Source organism: Lagopus leucura, unplaced genomic scaffold, assembly GCF_019238085.1.
Source record: "Lagopus leucura isolate 7727_CA_CO unplaced genomic scaffold, USGS_WTPT01 Super-Scaffold_100157, whole genome shotgun sequence".
Taxonomy (NCBI): Eukaryota; Metazoa; Chordata; class Aves; order Galliformes; family Phasianidae; genus Lagopus; species Lagopus leucura.
This window is the reverse complement of record NW_024962334.1, coordinates 28237016-28262746: the sequence shown is the minus strand read 5'-3', so window position 1 is coordinate 28262746 and position 25731 is coordinate 28237016. Positions and strand designations below refer to the sequence as shown.

At 38.3% G+C, this 25731-nt stretch overlaps 1 protein-coding gene across 2 annotated transcripts in view; it reads left to right on the top strand.

The window, feature by feature from the left end:
• The window catches only part of VPS50 (VPS50 subunit of EARP/GARPII complex), a 65867-nt gene extending 50471 nt beyond the window's left edge, over positions 1–15396 (top strand). For both annotated transcript variants that reach the window (XM_042888885.1, XM_042888884.1), the window contains 6 exons: positions 8562–8710; positions 9858–9954; positions 10098–10256; positions 11199–11320; positions 11998–12187; positions 14656–15396. In XM_042888885.1, the coding sequence (XP_042744819.1) occupies positions 8562–8710; positions 9858–9954; positions 10098–10256; positions 11199–11320; positions 11998–12187; positions 14656–14775 (837 nt within the window). In that variant the 3' untranslated portion in view covers positions 14776–15396. The remainder of the gene's footprint in view (positions 1–8561; positions 8711–9857; positions 9955–10097; positions 10257–11198; positions 11321–11997; positions 12188–14655) is intronic.
• The last annotated feature ends 10335 nt before the right edge of the window (positions 15397–25731 follow it).

Below are 25731 nucleotides of genomic sequence, written 5' to 3'. Positions count from 1 at the left end.
ATTTGATGTAAAGACAAAAACTGTTTCTTGGTATATAGTAATGTAGATATCATTACTGTGTAAAATCATTTGTTCTTGATGCGCACTAGAATTAGTTTAATAGCTTCTACTAGATGTAACAACACAATTACGCATTTAAATCTTAAAATGTTTTATGGCTTATGTAATAAAAGCACAGTGATGTTCCAATATTGTCCTTATTAAATTAAACCTTCTACTAAAAATACACCCAACTGTAGCACGAGAGACAACTCATTTTTTTCAGTGAAAGAACAGCAGAGCAGTAAGCCATTGATAAACAAATTCAGTGTATAAAATCATTAATATGTTAAGTGCTTTGTTATGTCACGTCTGAATATTGTGGAATGTTACCTGTTGTATTTAATAATTATATCACATCAGTCATTTCATGAGTTATTTTCAGAAAGTGAAAAGTAAATATGGTGCTTATGTCACAGTGGTAGTTGATTACTGTTCCTTCACATCACATTACAGCATTACAGTACAGGAGTCTTCAGGTAGGTTTCATAGGCTCAACTGAGGAGCAGTTCATAAAGAAATATAGGTGAGAACTCTGCAAAAATGGAACTGTGCACTTTTTTTTTTAACCTAAATATAAAACACTCGAAACATTGTGAAGAAATGTATTGAGTGTTGTAAATAGGATGTAATGTAATTAATACTGCAGATAATAGAGGAAGGATTCATTTTTGAAGGCAGAAGTGGGATGCAAATGCTGTACTTTGACTTTCATAGGGATTTGGCACTCCACAGAATTGTACTAAAGTGCTTTTTTGAATTCCTTTGAACATTCAGAACAGTCAAATTCTAAATTGTTCTTTTAGAGAAGCATTTTAAGGGAGTTTGAGTCATTTCTTACAAGGTCAGTAGAGGGAGCATAACATAACTAATAACCTCCATAATGCAGAAAAAGGCTAAAGTCATTTTGATATTTATCTCAAATGCAATGTGTTCAGAAAAGGAAAAAAAATAAAATAAAATTAGGAAGATATTGCAGACAAATCAGTTAAGGATTTGTCATTATTGCGGAAAAATGTCAAGAATAATTGAGAATAATAACTGGATTTCTTTTTCGTCATCAGTAACAGTACTGTTACAGATAATGCTAGTGTCCTTTGGGATTAATAGCTGTGTCTGTTAACTTTAAGCCGTTTAATTAAATGTATTAATCTTACGAATTTATGAATTTTATGGACTTACACTGGTCTTACGCTGTCAATGGGAATTTATTTTCTGGGTATTTCTGTTACTATAATCACTATATACTATAAGTATATTCTCAACTAGTTTTTATTCTCATTCTATGCCTGAGGCTTTGTCAGAACTCAATAGAGCTCAAACAAGTTCTCATTAATTTCTCAGTACCAGTGAAGGTAGAACTCTACTATCTGTCTTAAGACTATTCAGAGGTTTAGACTGGGTCATTCCATGAGGAAAGAGGATGATACAACTTTCAGAAGTTTGTTTGATATGTTCTGAATTTCGTACGTACATTTGAACTCCTCAGTCAGCCCTTCCTTCAGCAAGTGAAAGGTAGCTTCAGTACATTTCTTCTACACAACAACTTCAGAGATAATAATTCTGATTCTCCAGAAATAGAAGTCTACAGGTAGCAGGATGTATTAAAAGAAAGAGAGAAGAGTGATTCACAGGGTGAAGGTGCAGCTTTCATTTGTCCAAACACATTGAAATAAACATGTTTTGAACAGCTTATGTCTCCTCACTGCCAGTTCCCCAAGTGGGAGGCATGGGGAGATCTATACACATTCCATCCTTGTGCTTGTCATTCCTACCAGGACTGTGTTTTTGTGATAGTAATGATGCTTATTAATCATATCAATTCATGGCGACCAGTAAGCACCCAAGTAGATATTTGGCATCGATCAGACAGTGATCTGCAGTAATTGGTGATTTGGAAGGGAAACTTCTGTTTACGATGCCTTGCTTTATCTATTTCTAAGCAACTTCTTTGCTTAGTCACAGTACTGCCATTACCTAGACACTGTTTATTAATGTCCTGTTCATGCAAATAGCTGCCTTAGACGATACTGCTGCTTTCGACAGTGATGTATTTGGAGCAGATGAACAGAATATCCATAAATATTTCATTGCAAACTGGTTTCCTCATTTAAAACTGAGATTTAGAATGAAGTTTGTTAGTTAACGTGCCTTACAGAAGTAGAAAAATAAATTACTGCAGTAAAGTGTATAAGCATTTAAAGGCAATATGTAGAACAGCAGATGGAAAAAATTGCTTGTATGGAGAAGTATTGTTTAATGTATTTTAGATTTTGTCTTTGCTTTTGGGGTCTTTTCCCATAAAGTGTATCTTCTGGTGATGACAGTAGGTTAGAGACTGATGGTGCAGAGATGAAAAATTTAGGTTCTCAGCTGCACAAATATGATAAGGAATATTGCAGGGAACGTTTTTCTTTCTGCACACCTGACTTTCCAACCCATCTTGCAAAGATATTTTGTGCTCTTTTTTTCTTTAAATAGATTTATACAACATATGTAATGACAGTTTATGGTGTTGTGTGAAGTGCTTGTCAAGAGAAGAAAATTCTATCTGTAAAAAAGAAAGTCTTGACGTGACAGACACTTCAAAAATATGATAGGATGTTGCAGCTGCTTTGCTTCCTCACATTATTCATTCAGAGCTCTCCACACTTGTTTGTTTGTTCAGCAGAATTACCCAACTTGACTGGAATAATCTACTGAAAATGAAAGTTTTCTGGCTTATTTGTTCTTATTTGTTTGAATAAATTTTCTGGTTCTTGGCAACTGTTGTGCCCCTCTCTTTGGGCAGTCACTGTGCCGTCTCACATCAGTCACTGGTAGACTTTTTTTGCTGGACAGCAAAAGCTTGGGCTGATTTCTAGTCCCAGAGGAATGCCAGTCAGAGCTGAGCACCTCGGAACCAGCAGCAGCTCTTAATGAAACTGTCTTTGGATTAAAAAAAATGTTGCAATAAAAAAGTGTGTGATCAAATCAGCTTGACTTACTTTGTTTAGATAGATGCTGAGATTCCCAAGGAAGTGCCTTCTCGTGGAGGCTTACCTGTAGTGTATTTTTTTTAAGCATTTTACCATTCATTTTCTCAGCACACAGTGATTCCTGACACAAAAGTTTTTGCATTAAGCTAAACAAGGCACTAAGCTTGATGATTTCTGGAAGTTTTTTATGCAAAAAGTCTGCCATTTATTTTGGAACACTAAGAGATAATTGAAATGCAAAGGTCCTGTAAGTTTCTACCCAAAGTTTTTTGAAGTCTGTTACTGAAATCAGTGAGACTGGCTCAGCTGAGGTGTGGGAAATCTTTGTTTTGTGACAAGGATGGTGAAGGAGCAGTACTGTGGGACTAGGTTAGTGCTGCCAGTGCAATTGGAAACTTCAGGCATACCGTGAGGCAACGCTGGTGAACTCAACTCTGGGGGCAGTGAAAAGTACTTGCATTGTAAGGTTGCTTGCATGGCACTTCATAATGCTGTAAATTGCCTGCAGAGGATTATAAATAAATAGAAAATTAATAGAATAGATTCCCAAGAGAGTATGTTTCATTTTTAATGGTCTTCTCTTTCAAGGCATATTGAATGGTGTTTACCATGGCAGCTACACCTTTTTCATTTGCTTTAGTTTCCCTATGGCTGAGACAAGATTACCAACTTTGTAAGCTTTATGCCCCTGAGCAAGAAAATAACAATCTTTTAACATGAAAAGTAGTAGGAGTATTAAAAAGTATCATGGAATGGTTTCAAGCTACGGCAGGGGAGATTCAGGCTGGACATCAGGAAGTATTACTTTTCAGAAAGGGTGGTCAGGCACTGGAATGGACTGCCCAGGGAGGTGGTGGAGTCACCGAGCCTGGGGGTGTTCAAGGAAAGGCTGGATGTTGTGTTGAGGGACATGGTTTAGTGGGAGCTATTGGGAATAGGTGAACGGTTGGACTGGATGATCTTTTAGGTCTTTTCCAACCTTGGTGATTCTATGATTCTATGATTTTTAAACCTTACCATATTAAGACATATTCAAATAGCACTGTTATCTTTGAATGCAGTGTGCTTTTACAATTGGCTCTGCCATTCATTTTCATCATCAGGTTTCAAGAACTATTAGAATTAAGATTAGCAGGGTGTGTGTGTGTGTGTGTGTGTGTGTGTGTGTGTGTGTGTGTAGACTACGTGTTGATTTCTGTACATCTGCTCTAATCAGAAATCTTTTTATATTAAGTGTTTACTTTGAGGTGAGCTATTTTTAAACAGCTTTTGCATGCAGTAAGGACTTATGTTTGGTAAATATTTATTGGGTTGTATTATATGATCGTAATGTTACTGAAACTATCAATTACAATTCTCTAAATGCAGAGCTAGTGGAGTAATCCTGCAAGGTTAATGGTGTTTTAGGAAAATGTTTGAAATCGCTCTGCTTTTTCTTTGCTAACGGTGCACATCCAGTTTAAGTGTGTCCATGTGTCAGAGGCACATGATGTACCTGTTACCTATTAGAATGTTTTCTAATATTCTAATTTTTGCCATGCCTTTCAAATTCCACTTAATACTTATTACTAACTTCAGGATTTCTTCCGTAAGGTTTAAAAATATTGCCATTTTCTCGTAGCAGAATTAAAACTAAAATTGTTCCTATTGTGTGTGTATATGAATTTAAAACATAATTGTAAAGCTAAAGTTCTATACTAGAAGTATGAGGTAAAGAGAATTTCAGTTTTGAAAGATTATCAATTACTAATTTTTCCTGCTGTTATCAACCCTTTCAAAGAGCTGATTCCCCTCCTGTTTGTAGGCGCCCTTTAGGTACTGAAAGGCTGCAATGAGGTCACCCTGCAGCCTTCTTTTCTCCAGGCTGAACAAACCCAGCTCCCTCAGCCTGTCTTTGTAGGGGAGGTGCTCCAGTCCCCTGATCATCTTCATGGCCCTCCTCTGGACCCTCTCCAACAGCTCCTGGTCTTTCGTGTACTGGGGGCTCCAGACCTGGACGCAGTACTCCAGATGGGGCCTCACAAGAGCAGAGTAGAGAGGGACAATCACCTCCCTGTCCCTGCTGCCACCCCTCTTCTGATGGAGCCCAGGATACCATTTGCTTTCCGAGCCTCAAGGGCACACTGCTGGCTCATGTTAAGTTTTTCATCTGTCAAGACCCCTGGGTCCTTCTCTGCAGGGCTGCTCTCAAAGACTGCTCCTTCCAGTCTGTGTGGATGCCTGGGATTCCTCTGGCCCAAGTGCAAAACTCTACACTTTGCCATGTTGAACTTCATGAGGTTCACCCGGGCCCACCTTTCCAGCCTGTTGAGGTTCCTCTGCATGGCATCCCTTCTTTCCACTGCGTCAACCACACCACTCAGCTTGGTGCCATCAGCAAACTTGCTGAGAGTGCGCTCGATTCCGTCACTGATGTCACTGATAAAGATGTTAAAGAGCACCAGTCCCAAGACAGACTCCTGGGGGATGCTGCTCGTTACTGGCCTCCACCTGGACGTAGAGCCACTGATGACCACCCTCTGTCTGCAGCCTTTCAACCAGTTTCATATCCATCGAGTGGTCCACCCATGAAATCCACGTTCCTCCAATTTGGAGATAATGATGTGGTGGGGGACCATGTCAAAGGCCTTGCTCAAGTCCAGATAAATGACGACAGTCCTCTATTGATTGGTGCAGCTTTTCCCCCTTCCAGTTTTACTGGAGGTTTCCTATTTTCTATAAGTAGTCAAAAGTAACCCTGAGAATGGAAGCGTGCCTTGCAGATTTTCTTACATTACTGGAAGGGTTAACTGTAACAAGTCCAGTCTATTGCAAAACAACTGATTTCTTTAAATAGTTTGTAGTATTTTTTTTCTTGTTCCAGCCTGAATGTACGCCTCTGTTGCTGCTCTCAGTCATGTCATCATTGCTTTTTACTGTTAGCACGCTTCTGCATCTATTTTAGAACAAGGAGAAAGAAATACTGATAGTTTGTCTGGCCAGTATATCTGAAGCAGAGTTTGACTCCATGGTTAAACACAGACGTGCCTGTCTTGTATGCATTTTGTGTCTTCAGATGCTTTCTGTGTTAAATAAATAACGTAAGATGTTTATGGGATTGGGCAGATAAAGGAAAAAATTGGTTAATATGTGATATATGTGATATTAACAGTACTGAAGTAATGGGTAACTTTGAATTGAGATAAATACAGAATGGAGTCTCTAATATTTGATGTTAATATATTTTGTAGTTAGTCTTTGAAAAAAAAACAAACACAAAAACTACGAAGATGTAATTGACAGGCCTGTGTTGTCAAAATGGTTTTGTTTTTCTTGTTTAAACAGCAAAGTAATCATTTTATTATTCATAATGATATTCAAAGTGCTACAGGGCAATCTTCCAGAGTTTCTTCAAATCTTTACCACTGCTATTCTTTCTCTAACCCTGTCCCTCAGGGTCTCTCCTAAGATTAGAGAATTGATTGGTGGGCTCTGTTTTTGTTTTTTTTTTTTATCATATGTAAATACTTCAAAGCTTTTCTTTGTTGTGTTTTTGAGGATGATATGAAAGGAAAAGTTAGAAGACAGATAAAGAGTGGATTTTGTTAGTTAATTAATTGTAGCTTTGGCTCAGTTAATATGAAAAATTAACTGTTATGCCTAGATCATTAAATAGTATTGCCAGTTTTCACTGTGGGTGTGCTAGGCAGGTATCTTCAGAGCTTTAGCATGAACTTTAGCAAATATCCAGACTTCTCAACTTGTTTATTCATTCTGATAGACTTAGCATAATGGTAGTTTCACTGTGTTATGAAATGTCTGGTAAGTATAATTGCAAAGTTATCTGGTTGAATGTGAACACAGAACAGAGTAACAAGAATTCGTTTTCAAAGAGCTCGGTGATGTAGCTAGGCTTTTTAATCATTGCTGCACTGGTAACATCTGATCTTCTTTTTGAAGTTTTGCCTTCTGCTCATTGACCTTCAGCTAGATCTTCTAGTGCTGCAAATGACTCAATGATGGTATTGCTCAGTCAGTAGTGTGGTCTTGTTCAGGATTTCTGTGGGGGATTACTCATGGCTCCCTGCTTTGCCCACTTTCCACTTCTGTTGTTTATTGCATTATTTTACCAGTTTCTAGATACTTTCTTCATACTTAACAGCCAGAATTCTGCTGTCCAAATCTGTCTATATTTGGTTTCATCTGCTGTAGTAAGTGTTGCATGTGGTACCTTCTCTTTTTTCTTTTCAAGATCTACTGTGCATATTCTTCCTTGTCTAAATCCTGATAATATTTAAAGTGTGTTAGATCATGACTTAGTTTTGTCAGTATTTCTGATGCTTGCTCTTACCCCTTTCTTCTTAGGAAAAAAAGAATGCCTCTCCTTTCAATTGTTCTCTTCTGTGAACCTAAAAGAATCCCCTCTTGGTTGCTATAGTCAGCTTGAATCAGTTTTTCCTCCCACTACTCTTGTTCCTTTAGTTATTTCAGTGCAGCTTTTTCACTGTTTATTTCCATCTCCAGCCAAAAAATCCCTGCACAGCTGCTTTATGTATTATCATGTTTTTGGCATCATCCTTGTAAGTTCTACAGCAGTGTAAGAATTATGCTATTATGTTTTTGGAGTCTAGCCATAAATGTAATTGTTTAAGCAGTTTTGTTGTCATATTGATTGTGTTCTTACCATGCTTTGCAACAGATATGTTTCACACCTAATCTTGCTTCTGGACAAACTATTTTTACTGCTACTTTGGCACTGTTTTATTGCCCAAATTTATTTTCGTTCTGTATGTCCAGGCTGATGGCTGCTTGTAGTACCTATTTGGCAACAAAATTACTATGCTAGAATCACAAGATAAGAAATGAGTTGAGAAATTAGTATTGTATCTTCTATCTTCTTTGCCTGATTTGAATTCTGGCTACTTTTGTTTTGTAGCATTTCTCATATGTTATAGCATGTGTGTAAGCAATAAGCATGATATGAATAATTAATGTAGAGCTAGAACTACTTTGGTTTTCATCTTCTGGTCTGGTTTTGACAAATAAACATCAGGGAGTGACCATCTGTGTGTCCATTTCTGCAGTGGCTTAGATGACTATGGTAGCTCTGAAAAATTCTTCATCCTGTGTTCCCTCTTCTATCTATCTGCTACGTAAACACCTGAATCTAGAGGTGTGGGGTTTTTTATCCCGTGCTGTGAATATTTCCAAGCTCTCTACAACGGAGCTGTATATAGGATAGAAGTTGTCCTGGAATGATAACTTAATGTTTAAAAAACATTTTGTTTTGTATTTTTTGGTTTGTATTTTATCTAAGCTATTCCCAGCTCACAGAAGCAGAAAAGCTCACACATGAATAACATTATTTTGATTTATCTCCTTATTTGGTTGTTGTCAGGTTAAAGAAACTATATCTAAGAGTGAAAAGTTGGTCTTTCAGTAGGCAGTTGGTCTAAAGGCTCTATGGGTGTTAAGGTGTGATAAGAAATTTGGTCTGTTTCTTTTTTTCTGAGGTAGATAATGATCTACACAATGAGAACTTACATGTTTGTCAATTGTGTTTAGGAGGTCTCCGCTGATCCCACAGGAACTCTCACAGCTGCTGAAGAGAGAAAGGAGAAGGTGCCAAGCCCACATCTCAGTCATCTAGTTGTTTTGACTTCTGGCAATTCACTCTATGGTTTGGCAGAGAGAGTGGTAGCCACGGAATCCTTGTAGGTTATTTACTGTACACCATTTTTTGAGATCAATGGAATTTTTAAGGAGTTGTGATTACAATTCAAAACCTTTTTAAAGAGGTCAAAAAATTTCTAGCCTTTAATGTGATTTTAAAAATGAGAAAGAGAGGTAATTTTTAATTAACAGTAGTAGGACATGACTGTTTGGTTTAACCACTTGCAAGCATAAACAATAAAACTTTCCTGCAGCTCCACCAGTAATTTGTGACATCACAAAGCCAAATCTAACAAAATAAGAGTTTAGTTTAAAGAGCTCAATGGGAGTTTTTAATCTGTATGTGTGTATGTATGTCTATATATACACATATATATATAACATTTTATTTTTTACATATCTATTTATATATTTCTATTAAAATACACATATATTATTTTACATATTTAAATCAGTATTCAGATGCTGATAGCTGAGACCCAGAACTGCTTAGTATGTATTGACTTGGCTGCATTCATGATGTTTTTGGCAACAGGTGGAAGTTTACCTGTGAAGAAGAGATAACAAGAGAGTAATGGAAAACTCTTATGAAGTTTTTTTTCAGTTGGTCATCAGAATAGTAGTAGAGTCATATGGGATTTCATTTTGTTTTCCACACAAGAGGACATTATTAAAGATTAATAATTCATTTTAAAATGTGTTTACAGAAGAGAATTAAAAGATTATTAAGTGATTATTAAAAAAAAAAATCATACCTGTAACAAAGAATTTGATCTCATGTTGTGTTTTTAAAAGTTTACTAGCAAACATGTAATCAGTAGTGTTGCTTTTGAATTCTGACACGATTTCTTTTAGTGTATACTGGCTTGCCACGAAGAAATTGTGGGACAGTTGTCCACTGGCTTTACTAGGCTTTGGATCAGAATTTTGCAGTATATCCTGATTAAAACAGAAAATTGAGTTCTGGTATTCAAACCTTTTTATTCATTTTGTTCACAATTGCATTTTCAAATTTTCATAATTGAGTATGCATGGTGATATGCTGGCCAAAAAATGATACAGTTCTTATCAGTATTAAATTTACCAAGGTTACATACCATTGTTGCCCAATAAATGTAGGTAAATAGAAGTATAGAGGCATTCCAAATGTTTAATTTAGTTCATAGAGAATTTTCTTTATTTTCAAAGGGTATTTCTGGCCGAGCAGTTTGAGTGTCTTCAGCCCCACCTTGATGCAGTGATGCCAGCTGCAAAGAAGCCTTTTCTTCAGCAGTTCTATTCTCAGGTCAGAATTGTGTAATTCAGAGCTAATTTTTTAATGCAGTATTTGAAACTTGTACTATATGATGGAAATATTTTAAACCATAGTTTTGTATTGCTCTTACTAGCCTGAAATTTACTGAATTGAATTTTTTTATTCTATTTCAGACTGTGTCAACTGCCAATGAGCTACGCAAACCAGTTTATTGGATTGTTGCTGCTAAAGCTATTGATTATGAACAGATGCTGCTTCTCATGGCTAATGTAAAATGGGATGTAAAGGAAATCATGTCACAACACAATATATATGTAGACTCTCTTTTAAAGGTGAATAGTTTAGGAGAAACAGTGTGCTAGAGTACATATAAGCATTAAACTACTGCATACATCGCTAAAACTGTTAAGGCAGCATGATTACAGCAATATAACATCCTGAAAAATATTAAGTTGTCATAAGGAGATCTGTCCAAAATTTTCATTGTTCTTGCTACTAGCAGAAATAACTACAGAGTCTTTACTGGAGTGACTATGTGCTGGTTAAAGCACAGCACTGTGGTACTCTGCTTCCTCTTGCTCAATTCCTCTTTCAGAAAATTTGTGTTAAATACCAGTTATTTGGTCAGAAACTTGCTTAAAATGGTCACTGAAATCACCAACTTAGTGGTTATTCTCTTGTTTGTTTGCTAGGAAAAACAAACAACCACAAAACTATGAGATTCTAGCATTGGAACGAAAGCACTTGGTTGGACAAGTGTGGCCTTCATAGTCTGCAGTACAAACTCTGATGGTTACACAAAGTTCATTGTCAAGGTCTCCTTTATGTTTGAGTTGTTTGATATCTTTTTAAAAGTGATAGAGGCATTAGTTCCTGGCAGCCGACTTCAATTTGCATTGCAGTATACTGCTGAACTGTTTGATTTGGTTTGTTTTTTAGAGGGTGCTTTCAGCTCTTACTGAAGCACCTGGGAATTTTTTGATGCAAAAGGCTGAAGAATGAAAACCGATTGCAATATTTTTGAGGTTTTCCCTGAAGACTGATGGGGCAGGTTTTTAGATGGATAAAAGCTTATCACTGGATTTTCTTCAGTGTCTGTATATTGGCTTTCCAAAAGTTAAAGATGAGTTTAGGGAGTGAGGCAATGAGAACATTTTTTTCCTATTTTAGTGTGTGTATGTGGTTCATTTTTTCCTTATTTATTTATTGCTAGGCATTTGTAGAGTATGATGTTTTAAATGCTAATGGAATTATGATCTTACGTGTTTTATCAGGAATTTGAAGAATTTAACAGAAGGTTGAATGAGGTATCTAAGAGAGTCCGTATTCCACTAATAGTCTCAAATATACTTTGGGAGCACTGCATGCGCTTGGCCAATAGAACTCTTGTGGAAGGGTAAGTAGCTCATGAAAGTCTTGGTCTTGAGTAAGTATGTCTGTAATGATAATGCTTATGTCATGGTATTAAAGTTTCTAATTTTTGTAGTGCATTGGTAAGCTGTTGAGTTTTTGAGGATGAAGTCTAATTGTCAACATCTCAATGAGATGATGGCATTTATCTTTTCCAGGAAGTAAGACAATTGCTAGGAACAGAAGTTGTTAACTTTAGCAGTTACTTTAGGGTAGCCGTGGGGCAGAAGTTTTCTAACTTCATTGGGAGCAAAGAGGAGTCCTAGTTGACTTGGCTAAATACAAACTGAAATACTTAGCCAGCAGCTTAGCTTAGCTTATTCCTAACTTGCCACCAGTTTCCCAGTCTTTTTAGAGTTGGTGTTGTAGTCTTTTCGTTCACTACTTGTCTGTGCTGTCATCTTCTGCATCATAGAGTATGTTCTGTATTCCACTCTTTTTACTCAATGTTTCCATATTTTTTCCTGTGTACGTGGGGTCCTCAATTACAGCAGAGTATGGAAGAATGAGATGGGGAAAAAGTGCAACAGGTAGACACAGGGTAAACAATTATATTGCTCCTTGGGGTTTGAAGGACTAAATTAAACAACTTTGAGAAGTAAGATTCATTTTTATTTATTTATTTATATTTATTGTTAGTTTCTACTGTGTTTCTTTTTTCAGTTATGCTAATGTGAAGAAATGCAGCAATGAAGGACGTGCCTTGATGCAACTGGACTTTCAACAATTCTTAATGAAACTAGAAAAGCTAACAGACATTAGGCCTATTCCAGATAAAGAATTTGTGGAGACCTACATTAAAGCCTACTACTTAACAGAAAATGACATGGAGCGCTGGATAAAGGAACACAGGGTAAGAGTTAAATTTTAAATTTTTTTGCTGTATTTTAGGAGGATTCCCAAGAATGGTGGAATTATGCTAACAACTCTTAGTGATTAATTCTGTGTGCTAAAAATGATCATACTCATATGTGTATTCATTTGTTATAATCAAATCGTATGGTGTGCAGTATAAACATATATATGTGTGTAGATATATGTTTATTATCATATGAAAGTACCTTGATTTAGAAGGAATAATTTTGACAATAGGAAAATCTAGATTTATTTACCTTTTCTACCAATTGCCATTCCATATCTCTTAAGATGATAGAATTCATCTCAGGAAGATGTGCTATGAATGGTAGTTTCTGGCTTTAGCAAAGGTAGGCCATCCGATACTCCTTACACAAGAAATTCCATGTAGGAATTACTGCTAATCTACCTGGTATTCTGAGATGGGTTGAAGCCAAATAAAACTTTTTTCTACTCCTTAAGCAGCACCTCTGGTTCAGTACAGGCAAAAGAAGCAAATGGATCCCAGGCATCTGAGTCCTATATACTCTGTAAAATCTGTTTCATAGTCTCAGCAATGACCCAGACTTCTGTGTAAATCAATTCTGAGATTAGAACAGCAGTGAGGGAAAAGAAATGCCTGTGTTGGTATGTACATCTGATAAAAATATTGATTTGATAGTCTTTGTTGTCAGGAAAATTATGTGCTGAAAATAAATTTTAGATCTGACAGATCATAGCTATGCAGTGCTGTAGGGAGCATCTGCCCAATCTACTAATAGTACTGCATTACAGGCCAGTGTTGCACTGGAGGGGGGGTGGAGAGGCTCAGTAGCCCAATAAATGTTCTGTTTTTTTACTGTGTTGTTTTTTTTTGTTTGGTTGCTTTTTTTAACTATGAGAATGTAAGATTTCTTCAGAATGCACCTATCTGTTATTTTCAGACATTGGTTTTGATTCTGAAGATACTTTTGTTGTAGGTAGTTGATCATTTACAATTTTGAGAGTTAATTGAAGTCATTTATCAACCTGTTCTTCAGACGCTATCCCTGTAAAAGTTGCTCTTTTATGCAATTGAATTAACAAGGCAAAATCACCAGGGAGTAGGCATAATCCCTTTTTGGTTTGAACTCTATGTAAGTGTATGTATTATGGTTGGAAATTATTGGTGCATTATAGATGAAGATAGTACGATGTGATTTGAGTAGAAAGTTTTCATAAGATAATCAAGAATCTTACCATAACTGCACCCTACCGTATCAAGAAGTTTGCCACTTGGGCTGGGCTGTTCTGGTTGATTACTGTACTTCTGATACCAGGACGTTTTTAAATGTGTATGAGTGGGATGATCATAGGTACACCAAATGCTTCTAGGAATGGGTTTAAGAAAATGATCTGATGTATTTGGGCCAAATTTCCTCTGGTTAACTTCCGTCCTTTAGTAAAGCTGAGAATACTTGTTTTCTGTCCAGAATATACCAAAGTGAATAAACTCATCATTAAGAAGGACAATTTGAAATTAGGCCTTTAGAAGTGGGCAACTCAAACAAAGTTGTAAGGCAGAATGCATAATAGTCATTGCTTTTTCTTTCTTTGACAAATAAAACTGAATCAGGATCAACTTTGCTATCTGAGATAAGACTTCATTTGTGTTTTCAAAGCATTTAGCATGCTTTCAGAGCAGCGTAACCTAATAATTATAAGACTATAAGCAATTGTCATGCTGTCAGCTGGTCCACTGTCAAAATAAGAAGTCTTTTAAAATGGAGCATTGGGAAATCTGTATTTTGGAATTATTTTAAACCCAGCTAGAAAGGGATGAAAAACATTGTTCTGAAATACAGTTTTCCCTGTTATACCTGGAGCTGTGAGAGAGACTGTGAGCTGTGTTTGGTGATCTACATGGAAAAGCTAGTTTAAATCTTTGAAAATGCTAAGGGTGAAGGTAGTACTGGTGAATGTGGGTTTTGACAGGTGTTAAGAATTCTTGTAATATTTTGTGTCATTCTTTCCTCCTTTGTCATGTACTGAAGTTAATGTTGCTTGAAGGCCCTGTAGACAGAACTATTTAAAAGCTTATCAGAAATATGATGCCAAAATAAAAAAAATCAAGTTTTGTCACAGTTGTTAGGAAAATGTGGTGTTTAAAACTTATTTCATTTGCATGTGTATCTCTCACCACACCTCCAAAAGAATGGAAAATGCATTATCAATTGATTTAGATATGTAACTATTACTTTGTGAACTCAATCCAATACTACTAAAATTGTGGGCATTTTCCATTATATTCTGCCAGGCAGCAAAATACAGTTTTGTACTTCTCTCTCTCCAGACCTGACTTAACTAATGCTTTGAGTCTCTCTTGTTTCCTGATTGCTGCTATCATTTGAAAAGCCCACAGAGTGTGCATATCTGGTTTTTAGTTTTCAGTCTTTGTCCACTGTTCTTATTCTGCTTGCCATAACATAATCTGCTTTTATTTGCCAGGAATATTCCACTAAGCACCTGACAAATCTGGTGAATGTTTGTCTGGGGTCTCACATCAACAAGAAGGCAAGACAGAAGCTGCTAGCTGCTATTGATGACATAGATAGGCCTAAAAGATAACTGGAGAGAGTTACTTTCCGTTTACTCTTGTACCTTCTTCTGTTCACGTGAAGCATGCAGACGAATGACAAATGGACTAACGACAGCACTGTCTTAAAAACCATTGTGCATGACTTTTCTTATCAGCATTGGAGACACTCTGAATTGGCATAATGTTCTAAAATACTACTTTTTTAACCTGTAAGAATCCTTTTCTTATGTATTTTTCTGTTTTTTGTTATTTGCCCTTAGTAAAGGGCCGCTCTTTGTGTATCATTGGTGAAGTGTATATTTTGAAAAACTGTATACTGTAAGTAAAACCAAAATCAGAGAGAAACACATTGGCTTAATATATAGTTGATGCTCTTTTTTAAAAGGGCTATTTGAAAATATGACGTTTTCCTCACTGCTTTTCCCCTCAGAACTTGTGCTTTATTATGGACCAGTGTAAAATGAAAGAAAATGTACATCTTTGAACAACATATCTTGCATGTGGATTAAGAATATAGATCAATTAAAAATTCTCATGTTGATGTATTTCATCTTTATATGTATTTAAAAATGTTTATTTCAGAATTAATATAGTCATATCAAAATTATTGACTTCAGATCAGTCGAAGTAATAAATACTGTACACTAAAACGAGTTATTTGTGGGACTTTTTTTTACCTCATTTAGCAATGCAAAATGACATGTGTTATAAAAATATGTGTTGTTACTCTCATGTCACTTCTCTTTTGTACCCCTACCACTCTTTCCTGTTTCCAAAGCAGTAATGCCAGAGAATAATGGAATTTTTTTTGGCTGAATTTTTGGATGGATAATCTTAGTATTTTCTGCTCTGCTATAGACTCCTAGAGTGATCCTGAGCATGTCAAAATCCCCTGGCTGGGTATTTGTCCTAGAAATTGATTTGTCAGAGCATCATTGACCACTGAGGCTTTCAAATTTGCCTTCAGCAGAAGAACCTGTGTTCTGAATACATTTCTACTTTCCTTGCAATGTTCCTTGTAGATGAGTTGCTTGGGGACTGCTCAAACTGTCATAGCAAAACAGGAAAATTCTCAAGGTGATCTGAATTAACTTAAATAAAGGCTTTAATATTCATTAAGATTTTTCTTATACTCTCAAGCTCTGTTCCAAGTCTTTGCTTTTCAGTATATAATGTTTTAAATATTAAAAAATTATTTTGTAATAAACATTTTTCTAATCTGAGGCCCTTTAAAAGGCAATATGCTAGCAATGAGCTAACAGATAAAATAATTTACGTAGGATACAATCCACTAATGTAAATGACATGATAAAACTCTCATTTTCAATACTTCCCATTGCACTGTTTAATTAAAACACAAGAGAATCAGCACTTACTGAAAGTCAGCAGTACCAATGGACTGGAAATTGCCTCATGGAATCAGATAATTGTTCTTTTCTGTAGGTTAGTTTCATCTTCAGAAGTGATGAATTCTGAGCATCATTGTGCAGTTTCCTTGAAAAGCCTCTATCTGGTTTTAGAGCAGTAGAATTTACATTTTTAACTACTGACTGTGTAGCATTCATCTCCCTGTTCATCTGTATTTTAATAGGATTTAAAACAAAGTTAAGCACCATTCTGTATAGACCATGCTGTCATTCTGAGTTCTATTGAAAACTTGTTCAGCAGAGTGCCTATGTATGCAGTGAAGCTCAATCACTTTTACCCTCATTAAAAAGGTGGTTAAAAAAAAAAAAAAAAGGAAAAGTGTAGTTCATTTTAAGTGAGGACTTCTGCGTCAGTGCATCTGCCCTGAAGTCAGATCCTGAACAAGAGCTCTTGGAAGAAATAGAAATGTGTCAGAGACTGTTAGTGTAAAATCTGTTCCAATTTCCTTCTCGTGGCTGAAAGAAGGAATTTAAATAACTTTCTCCTGAAGTATTTGGGTTGCTGTAATTTGTTTGCTCATCAAAAGGTAGGAGTGCAAGCTCTGATTGGGATGTAGGGTCAAGGAGGAGGAAAGAGCAATTGCACAAGTCCTAGTAAGGAGCAATTTTTGATAACGTATCTATAGATTGGCTCATTTTAAGCCCCAAATAATAGAATGAGCAATGTTAAACTTGTGAAACAATTTTTTGATCATCTTTCATATGTGCCTCAGAATTTATTATGTTCTCTAGAGCAATCCCCACTTGCTGCCCAATATTGATGCTAAGGGATAAGCTACATACAGCTTAAAAGCTTTCACATTTCTCAGTCCTTAGTGACTTAATGAATCTGAGTTTCGGCTAAATGTAAAATTATTAATTTGCTATGTGTTTGCTTTTAGCTGTCACAACCTAAAATGACAGTTCTTTTTGCAGACCATTTGATTTTTTGGCATCTCTGTGAAATAAGAAGTTTTACGACTTTTCATGAGAGCATAGTTTAAAATGTCCCTTTGTACATCGCAGAAGGGCTTCAGAATACTTTAATAATGGAGGATGACTCCTTTCAGTCTCCAGGAAGGCTGACCAGCACTGCAGAGGTGGTCAATTCATCTGTCAATGAAAAACTTAAATCCTGTTCCTCAGACAGTGAGTATTCCGATATTCACCAAGGTCACCTGGAGCAGAGATGAGGAGTTTTCAAGACTCTGGATAGGCAAAGCCTGATAACTGTAGACAGCTGTAAGCCTGGCATCTCAGTTGCAGCCAGTGGTTATGAAGTTGTCTGATGAGCAGCAACTGGGATAAAAATAGTGGGAAACTGACTGGTCCGCTTCTGTGACCTTGTGGGAGGCTCAAGTTCTTGCTCCAGTGTAGGTTTTATTATTCAAAGCAGAATGGCGTTGACAGGAAGAACCATCTTGGACCAGCAGTGGTTCAGCTGGTGGGTTGGTGTGATGAGCAGCACCTGCGATGTGTGAATTCCAGTGAATGTGAGTTAAGGGCTTGTTTTCGCCTCCTCCCTTTTAGACAAGCAGCTAAATTTCCAGGTAATGGACTATTTTGGGGTCCTTTCTTCCCGTGACAGAGGGAGTCTTTCCATATGTAAAATAAAAGGCCTGGCTTGCTTCAGATCTGTTTAGTGAAGCCTAAATGTGAGGTGTAAGTCAGCTTCTGACTGCTTTTTAACGTTTCCCTTTTTGGAGAAAAAGGGAAGCAGGATCAGTGGCTGTCTCAAAGCTTTCTGTGAAAGTTCGGCTTTGCCTTGCAGCTTACACAGATGTGAATGACAAAGGCACATCTCATGATAGCAAAGATAGGGTTTATTTACTGCAGGATGTCTGTGGATATGCGTTGTGCCTGTCTTAATGCTATGGGGCACAGCTATAAATATTCCCTCCTCATCCTGCAAAGGTGCTGTGTTGAGGTCATTCTCCCTTGACCCTCTGCTCATGGTTAATGTTTATGAAATTTCTATGTTGCAAGCTGTGCTTTGATAACAAGAAATTAGAATAAAACCAGTAAAAAAAAAAAAGATCCCTCCACCCCAGAAATAACCAGAAGATTAAATTGATAAATAGTGCTGTCCCCAGCTAAATCCTCAAAAAAACTGAATGTCAGCAGGCACCTGCTATGTTATAAATGATGCAAACAGAGATGGATAAAAAATGCCGATTTATTGTGTGTGGGTGATAGTATCTATGTTATTTATAACCACAGCTCGAAACAGCATAGCGTGAAAGCTAAACACTGTGCTAGACACTATGATTATGGAACAAGTGTGGAGATAACATAGTTTGCAAACTGCAGAGTTTCCATGCTTACTGGCTATTTAAGGACATTTCTGAATGTCTTGGTTTTGTAGAGCCAGAGCTGCTTTGCATCACGGCAGGGACTCTATTTTTCAGTATCTCCTCCTTGAGATCCGAGCGTGAGTTGAAGCAGCATCTTTCAACTGAACTGAAGACCTGGCAAATCTGTATTTTTTTCAGACCTGATGGGTCTGAAGTTTTGGTCTGATTGCATATGTGAAAGGAAAAACAACATTCAGAGCAAAGAATTACTGATCCACATCATATATTTGTAGATGAATTTGCATTGGTTTCAATGTTGCTGGATTTAAAGCTGGCAAACTACTATCTAAATGTGAGTTGATCTTCGAAAAGTAAAATGTGTAAACAAGCTGGAGATCCAGGAGAAAAGACGCAGTGAAGTGCCTCCTTCAGCTGTGCACAAAATTAATACAAGATCAGAAATGCAAAAGGACTTGGCATTTCTGAAGATTTTTTTGTAAGTAAATCAAAAGCTCTTAGTTGTGTGCATCTCTTGCACAGTATAGCTTGGTGGGCGTGGTGGTGGGTTGGCAGTTGGACTAGATTATCTTAGAGGTCTTTTCCAACCTTAATGATTCTATGGATACATGATTTTATGATCTCCTGGCTCATAAATAAAACTCAATACTTTGCTTATGTTTCATTAAAAAATAGAATAAACATGTCAGCTCAGCCATAAGTGAAACAAATCCTTGTACAGGGATCTGATTAATGTTTATAAATATCTGAAGGAAGGAGGGTGGCAATGGTCATGAGGCCATGCTCTTCTCAGTGATGCATAGTGATAGGACAAGGAGCAGTGACCTAAAATTTGAACATAGGAAGTTCTGTACAACAATTTGAAAGAAGTTCTTTATGTTAAGAGTGATGGAGCACTGGAACAAGCTGCACAGAGAGGTGGTGGAAGGCATATCTCCTTCTATGGAGATATTCAAGACCTGGCTGGATGCCTATCTGTGTGACTTCAGTAGATCACAGAATCACCAAAGTTGGAGAAGACCTCCGAGATCATCTATTCCAACTAATTAGTGGTTTCTCTCCATTATTTACATTCATAACAGCCAGTGATGCCTGGGCAGCCCTGTCCTTAAGCAGAGATGGTGGGTAGGGGGGCTTGTTGTCCTTGCTGCTGTGGGGCATACTGCTCCGAATGCATGGGCATACTGCATCTTGTGCTCACAGGATGGGTCGAATCAATCCAGAAGGCATATGAAAGCATGGTGAGCGCACCATTTGTTCCTGTGCAGCTCTCTATTCTGCAACATGGAACCTCAATGAATGCAAGAACTGCCATTGCCTGACATGGTTATTAGTGCAGTGCTAAGCATCAGTGCATTTTTCATGAGCATATATTTCTTGAAGCTCAGGAAGATGTCATTGATGTAAATGAGTTTGACCAGGAGCTGCTTCATGGCTCTGAGCTGCCAACATCCATCTCTTGCAGAGCTGCTGGAATATTCAAGCAGCCAAATGATCCAACCAGCTGAACATTTGGGCTGTTTTACTTTTCAGCTAGACTAAATTGTTGCTGTGAATAGCAATGCCTCATAGCTACAATGCTGTTAGTCCCTGTTCTCCCGTGCACACATGATGTACTGGTGTGTCTATGCAATTCAACAGGGCTCTTGATTCAGGAAGCCTGCCACAGCCTTGTGCTAGGAATGAATGAGATCCATTTGCTTTCACTGAGATACTCACTGCTGCATTGTTTTACTTGGAATATCCTCAACAAGGTGCAGGGCTCTGGGCAGTTCTGCCAGTTTGCACAAAGGGAATTTCTGCTGAGAAGGGGAAGGAGGTCCTCATGGACTGCACACAGAGTGATGCCTCGAGATGCTGTGCCACAGTGTCTCAGTCATGGACTTATTCAGGCTGGGATTTACTTTCTGCTCTGGCACCAGACATAGGGAAATTTATTTTGTCTTCCCATGCTTTATTCACCTAGCTATAAAAGGAATTATGCTATCTACTGCTTTTTATGAAGTGCTATAAGGCTGTGGCTCTGTGGGCATGAGCTGTACTTTCTACCAGGAATCAGCGACTTAATCTCAGGGAAGCTGAACCATAAATCTTTGTGGGGCAGAAAACACAAAAGCGCTGCCTTCTTTTCGCCTCAGGCCCTTTAGGTGCAGTTTCCTTCACTATTAGGCAAAAGCCAGCCATCTCCTGAATGTTACTTCTTCTGATTTGGCCTCTGAGTATCGAGGGACCCTGCTATGAACCAGAAAACATTAATGGAACTACAGACAGGACTCTCCTGAGACACTCCTATGCCTTACAGTCAACTGCTACTGCCAGGAGTGATAGCCAGGAAGCCACAGGAGATCAGATAGCCACAACTAGGGGTAAAATAAAAGTGAAATTAATAGTATGGAAGGATATTAAAAATACACACATGCTTGCGTCCCAGTGGCTGTCATTCTATATAACATCAGCGAAAGCTCATGCCTTCCATGTGAACTGTGTCAGCAATGAGACTAAGGAGATAAATGCCCCAGAAACACTACATAGGCATGGGCTGAGAGGGGCTGACACCAACAAACAAGATCTCATCTTTACTGTGATGATCAGCATGATTTCTAGATAGCAGAAAAATAATTCGGGAGAGCAAATCAAGGTACTCTTTGCTTGGGGTTCATGCTCTTATGAACCAAACCCTTGCCCCTCTGTCTGCAGAGCCTCTTAACGCATGGAAGGAATTCAGGAAACTCTGGGGACCACTGTGATTTCCTTAAAGAACAAGCTGTTTTTCTTTAGGCACTGAGCTATGATATAAATGCCTGTAAGATCAATAAGTATACAGATGTTGTAAATTATTGGATGATCAATAAGTATAAAGAGAAGTTAGGCTTAATAAGATTATGACATTGGAAAAGATAATCAAAGCTAAATGGAAAGTGCTCACTGGTGTTGGGGGCTCATAAGGAACTCCATAAGCAGCAATCTCTAGAGAGAGACCCTTGCTTGGTGGCAGTCAGCCCTTAAATTGGGTCTAGGAGAGGTGCAGCCAGGTTCCACCCCTTCTGATCACACAGCTGAATTGCCTTCACCTGTGCTCCCATGGCTGACTCAGTCCTTGCCTCAGGTTATCAATCAGAGATTCAGGCCATGATCCAGCAGTTCACCTCCAACTCCAAAATCACTGCACAAAGGAATTAGACAAGGAGGAACACGGACAAATAGGTGAGACTGAAGCATTTGTTTGCTCACAGAAAAACTAGAAAACAAAATTACTGGATGCTCATTTTCTTTACAAATACATCGCTGTTGTCGTTGCAAAGCCTACTTCTGAGACAGTACCTAATAGAATATTCAGGTAGAGAACAGAGATGATTTCTGCCCAATCCCTGCCCATTCTTTTGAAAATCTACTACAACTAATGATGTTCATTTCCTGGGCAAGAGTGCAGGAATTGTCCTACTCAATCCAGTGATACATCTCATCTAATCTTACTGGAAGTAGTGCCGAGTCTATTGGAAAAAAAATCAAGGTGCACTGATGGAAAACCACAGAATGATGTCTCTAGCTAGGGGTGATTTCTTTCTCTGGGCATTGAATTCTTTGATGAGCTCCAGCTGCCTGGGTGGATGTTAGGACAGCAGACTCATAGGCTCTACTTGAAATGCTGGGTGATTAGTTGCTGCGTGCTTTTATTTTGTGTCTTCAGGTTGTGGCTAATTTTTGTGTTAAATTTCTGATTTCTGCATTTGAAAGTAAATAGTATGAATAATTAAAACCTAGCCTCTAACAACTGGTTGGTAAGGGTGGGAATTGGGCTGAGTGATGTGCATGCAGGAGGTTATGAAGCCTACTCTTTGCAGGAATGAGAGAAAAGTCTTCAAGTTGATGAAATACAATTTTCTGGATGACTGCATGAGCCACGATCACTACCTGAGAAGTACAAATGCAATCTTCTCTAGGGTTATCCAGTACTCTGTGGTGAATCTATCTGCTCTCACTGCCATGAGGTCAGTGAAGGATTTTCAGGCAGAGTCAATCCTTACAGGGTACCCACGTGTGGTTTCCTGAGAGCAGACTCAGGACGTGTCGTACACTGGCTTTTTTACAAACACTGGCTTCTTAGGAAAAGCAAATTTCACATTTTAAAAATTGTGGAAGACTGGGGGCTTCTCTAAACATTTCATCGATGTGTTCACCTTGCATTACAGTGGGGAATAGGAGAAGCAGAATAGAGTTAGAAGTATTAACAGCTTTTACAGGAAGCTGGCATGTTATTTTTTTTGCATTTGCTTTTGTTTTCTTTTTTTGTATTCTATAGCACAATGTAAATAAAACAAACATCTTAACTATCAGTGCCAGCTCATGAAGGGAACTTTCTTCATTGACATTGCTTCTAACTCACATGCATTGCAACTGTGCCACCATCTCTAAAAACAAACAAAAATAATTTGCAGCTTGTTAGGACTCTGGAGGAGACCCATCTGCCAGGAGAAAGGCATCTCTCAGGTCGTTTTCTTCCTTGCCTGCATTTTGAGGCCAGAGTGAGCCCTGAGGGATGCAGCTGAGGGCCCTTTGGCCGCCATGCTGCTGGCTCAGTCACAACCTGACACAGAGGCTCAGCCCTCCCAAGGAAACCACCAGCTCTGCTGCTCTGATTTTCTATTAGAGTGCAAACAAAGCTCTGATACACAGTCTGTCCTTGTTAGTGGTAGATGAGGGGATGCAAGCACAACCAAAGGAGCAAATTGATCTAAACTTGGCTAAAAATGACGTGCTCTGAGGAGGCAACTGGGAGCTGCTTTTTCACATGCCCTGGAGCTTGGGTTGTGAATGCAAAAGCATTTTGGGGAGAGACCTGGGGAAAGGCTGACTGAGGGTGTTGGTGGTTTCACCTCTCAGTAAAGTGGAAAAGTTCTCGTCTGGACTTGGTGTGTGGCAGTGAGGCTGAGGTCTAGCGCACAGACCTGAGAAAAAGCAAATGGTTTGCGGGACCTCTGTGAGCTGCTCCAACACAAGGAGAACCAGGGACCAGCAAAGTAAAGCGGCCTCTTGACCAACAAGAGCCCTCCTGGCTCCTTCCTTTTGTTCTGGTAAATCAGCTCCTCTAGGGGTTGCTCATCTCAAATTATTCTTTCTTACCCGATAAATAATTTGGAATTATGTGCTTATATACCCATCTGGAGATCAGTTGAAAATCATTGCAGACTAAGTCTGTGTATTATCTGTTGTTTGTAATGCCTATTTTTGTGAAAATGACTGTAATGAAGATAGTTAGGTAGAATGGAGAGACAGCATAGAGAAAGCATATCAGGTGCCACAAAGTGGAAAAGGCTGAATTTCCTCTGGTGGAAGACGTTTGATTTTGTTACCTCCATTGCAAGATAACCTGAAAAAGTAAGAGACTGCTCTGACAAATCGCTTTTATTTTGTTTCTTCCAGTAACTCCTGAACAAAGGAGAGATTTGTTTTTTGATGCTCTGTGTCAGATAATTCCTCCTCTGACTCAGCCACCCTCTCCCTCCCCCAGCCCTAAATCAACTAACACAGCACTTTGACTGTACGCCCATGCAATCAGCAGTCTGCAAATGGGCACAGCTCTGTGCCTCAGGGAGCATTACAGCACCAGTGTCTGTGTTTTCCATATCAACCTTCCCATTGTCTCTGTCTGTACAGGAGAGGTAGGATCAGGCAGATGCCATTACCCTTGCAAACAGCAGCAATAAGGCCATGGGAGATGTCCCCTCATGGTCTTATCCCATGACTTTAACTAAAGGAGGCTAGAAAGGATTCTAGGCAAGGTCTGACAGGTCTGGAAAGGAAATGCTTTTCTGAACATTGAGACTTTTAATCCAAGAGAGGAAGGGGTATTGCAAATACTGCTATTACTGACAATCAGTGGCAGGTTTGAAAATATCTCTGCAGAGTGAACAGAGAAGGAAATTTGAAGATAATGTCAGTTAGCAGGGAGTAGGGTAATACAATGAAAACCTTAAACATGAGTTTAACGCTGCTGTGATATGACTTCATTGTCACTGAGCTGATTTGGGCCAGAAAAGAACGTGACTGAAATCTTCACAGTTTCTCAAAGTTAGCTTTGCAGGTATGAAGAGATAAAGCGCAAAATATAAAGTAGGCAGTCATGACTGAGATAGATAAAGAAGGCTGAAATAGTGAAGGTCTGGAGCTGCTTTTCAAAACCACTGATGGACCACAGGCAGAGCGGGAAGGTGACAAAACCCAGCCTCAGCCAACACAGAAACAGCAAAGAAAGAAATGACTTTGGAGGAATGGATTTGAAAGGAGAAAGAAAAAAAAAAAACAGAGCAAAATATTGACTTCCAAACTTTCCCTCAAAAATATGCCTTGCATATTCTTTCCTGCATGTACCAATAGCAGGGTTCAGTTTGGTTTTTTTTTTTCCAATTATGGCTGCTTTCTCTGCTTTCCTTTTGGAAATGATCTGAAAGATGGGTTCTATTTGTATGCTTTCCTGGTGCTCATTTTGTTTCACAGACAGAAAGAATGTTTGGAACCTCAAAAAGAAAATATTTTGTGATTTTTTTTTTAAACATTAAAAAAATGTCTAGGACTCCTGCAAGTATCTGTGGATTTCTAATATTCAATACATCTTGTTCATTGTTCTTGTTTCTCTGCCTTGCTGTTTGTGAAAGAGGAAGATTATGGTATCAACTCTTTCTATTATTTTTGTTATCAATTATTTTAAAAGCTGGACTGCTTAAATCTTAGAAATGAATCGCTCCAAAAATAGCAAGGAAAAAAAATAGGAACAACCCAAAGGTACATTCCGCATTCCCACCCCATTCTGAAAAGATATCTGGGTTTGAACTGCCCAAGTGCTTGTGTTCACCACCTGCCCCTTGGGTACGTTCACCATGATCAGCTATGCTGTTTTCTATGTAGCTAGCAAGAACATTGCCCAACTTGGTAAACTGCAAACCCCCTCTTCACTGTGGTACTTGGCTTCCCTGTGGTGTCTGACTTCCCTGCTGTGGGCTCCAGTTCAGACCATGAGATACAAGGAGACCTGATGGGAGCTTGACTGCAGCACACAGGAGTTTCCCTGCTGCCAAAGGACAGAATGAAGTGGGTGTAAGCAGAGGTTTGTTACTGTGTGAGCAAGCTCTCAAGTTGCCACTCTTGTTTCTACTTGGAAAGTGAAGAGAAGCATGAGTTGAAGGTCCCGTGCTGCTTGAAAGTGCTGGGCATAGCACTCACAGTCTCCTACTGCATACACGTCTGCGTGGGATGACTGGCAACAATCAAA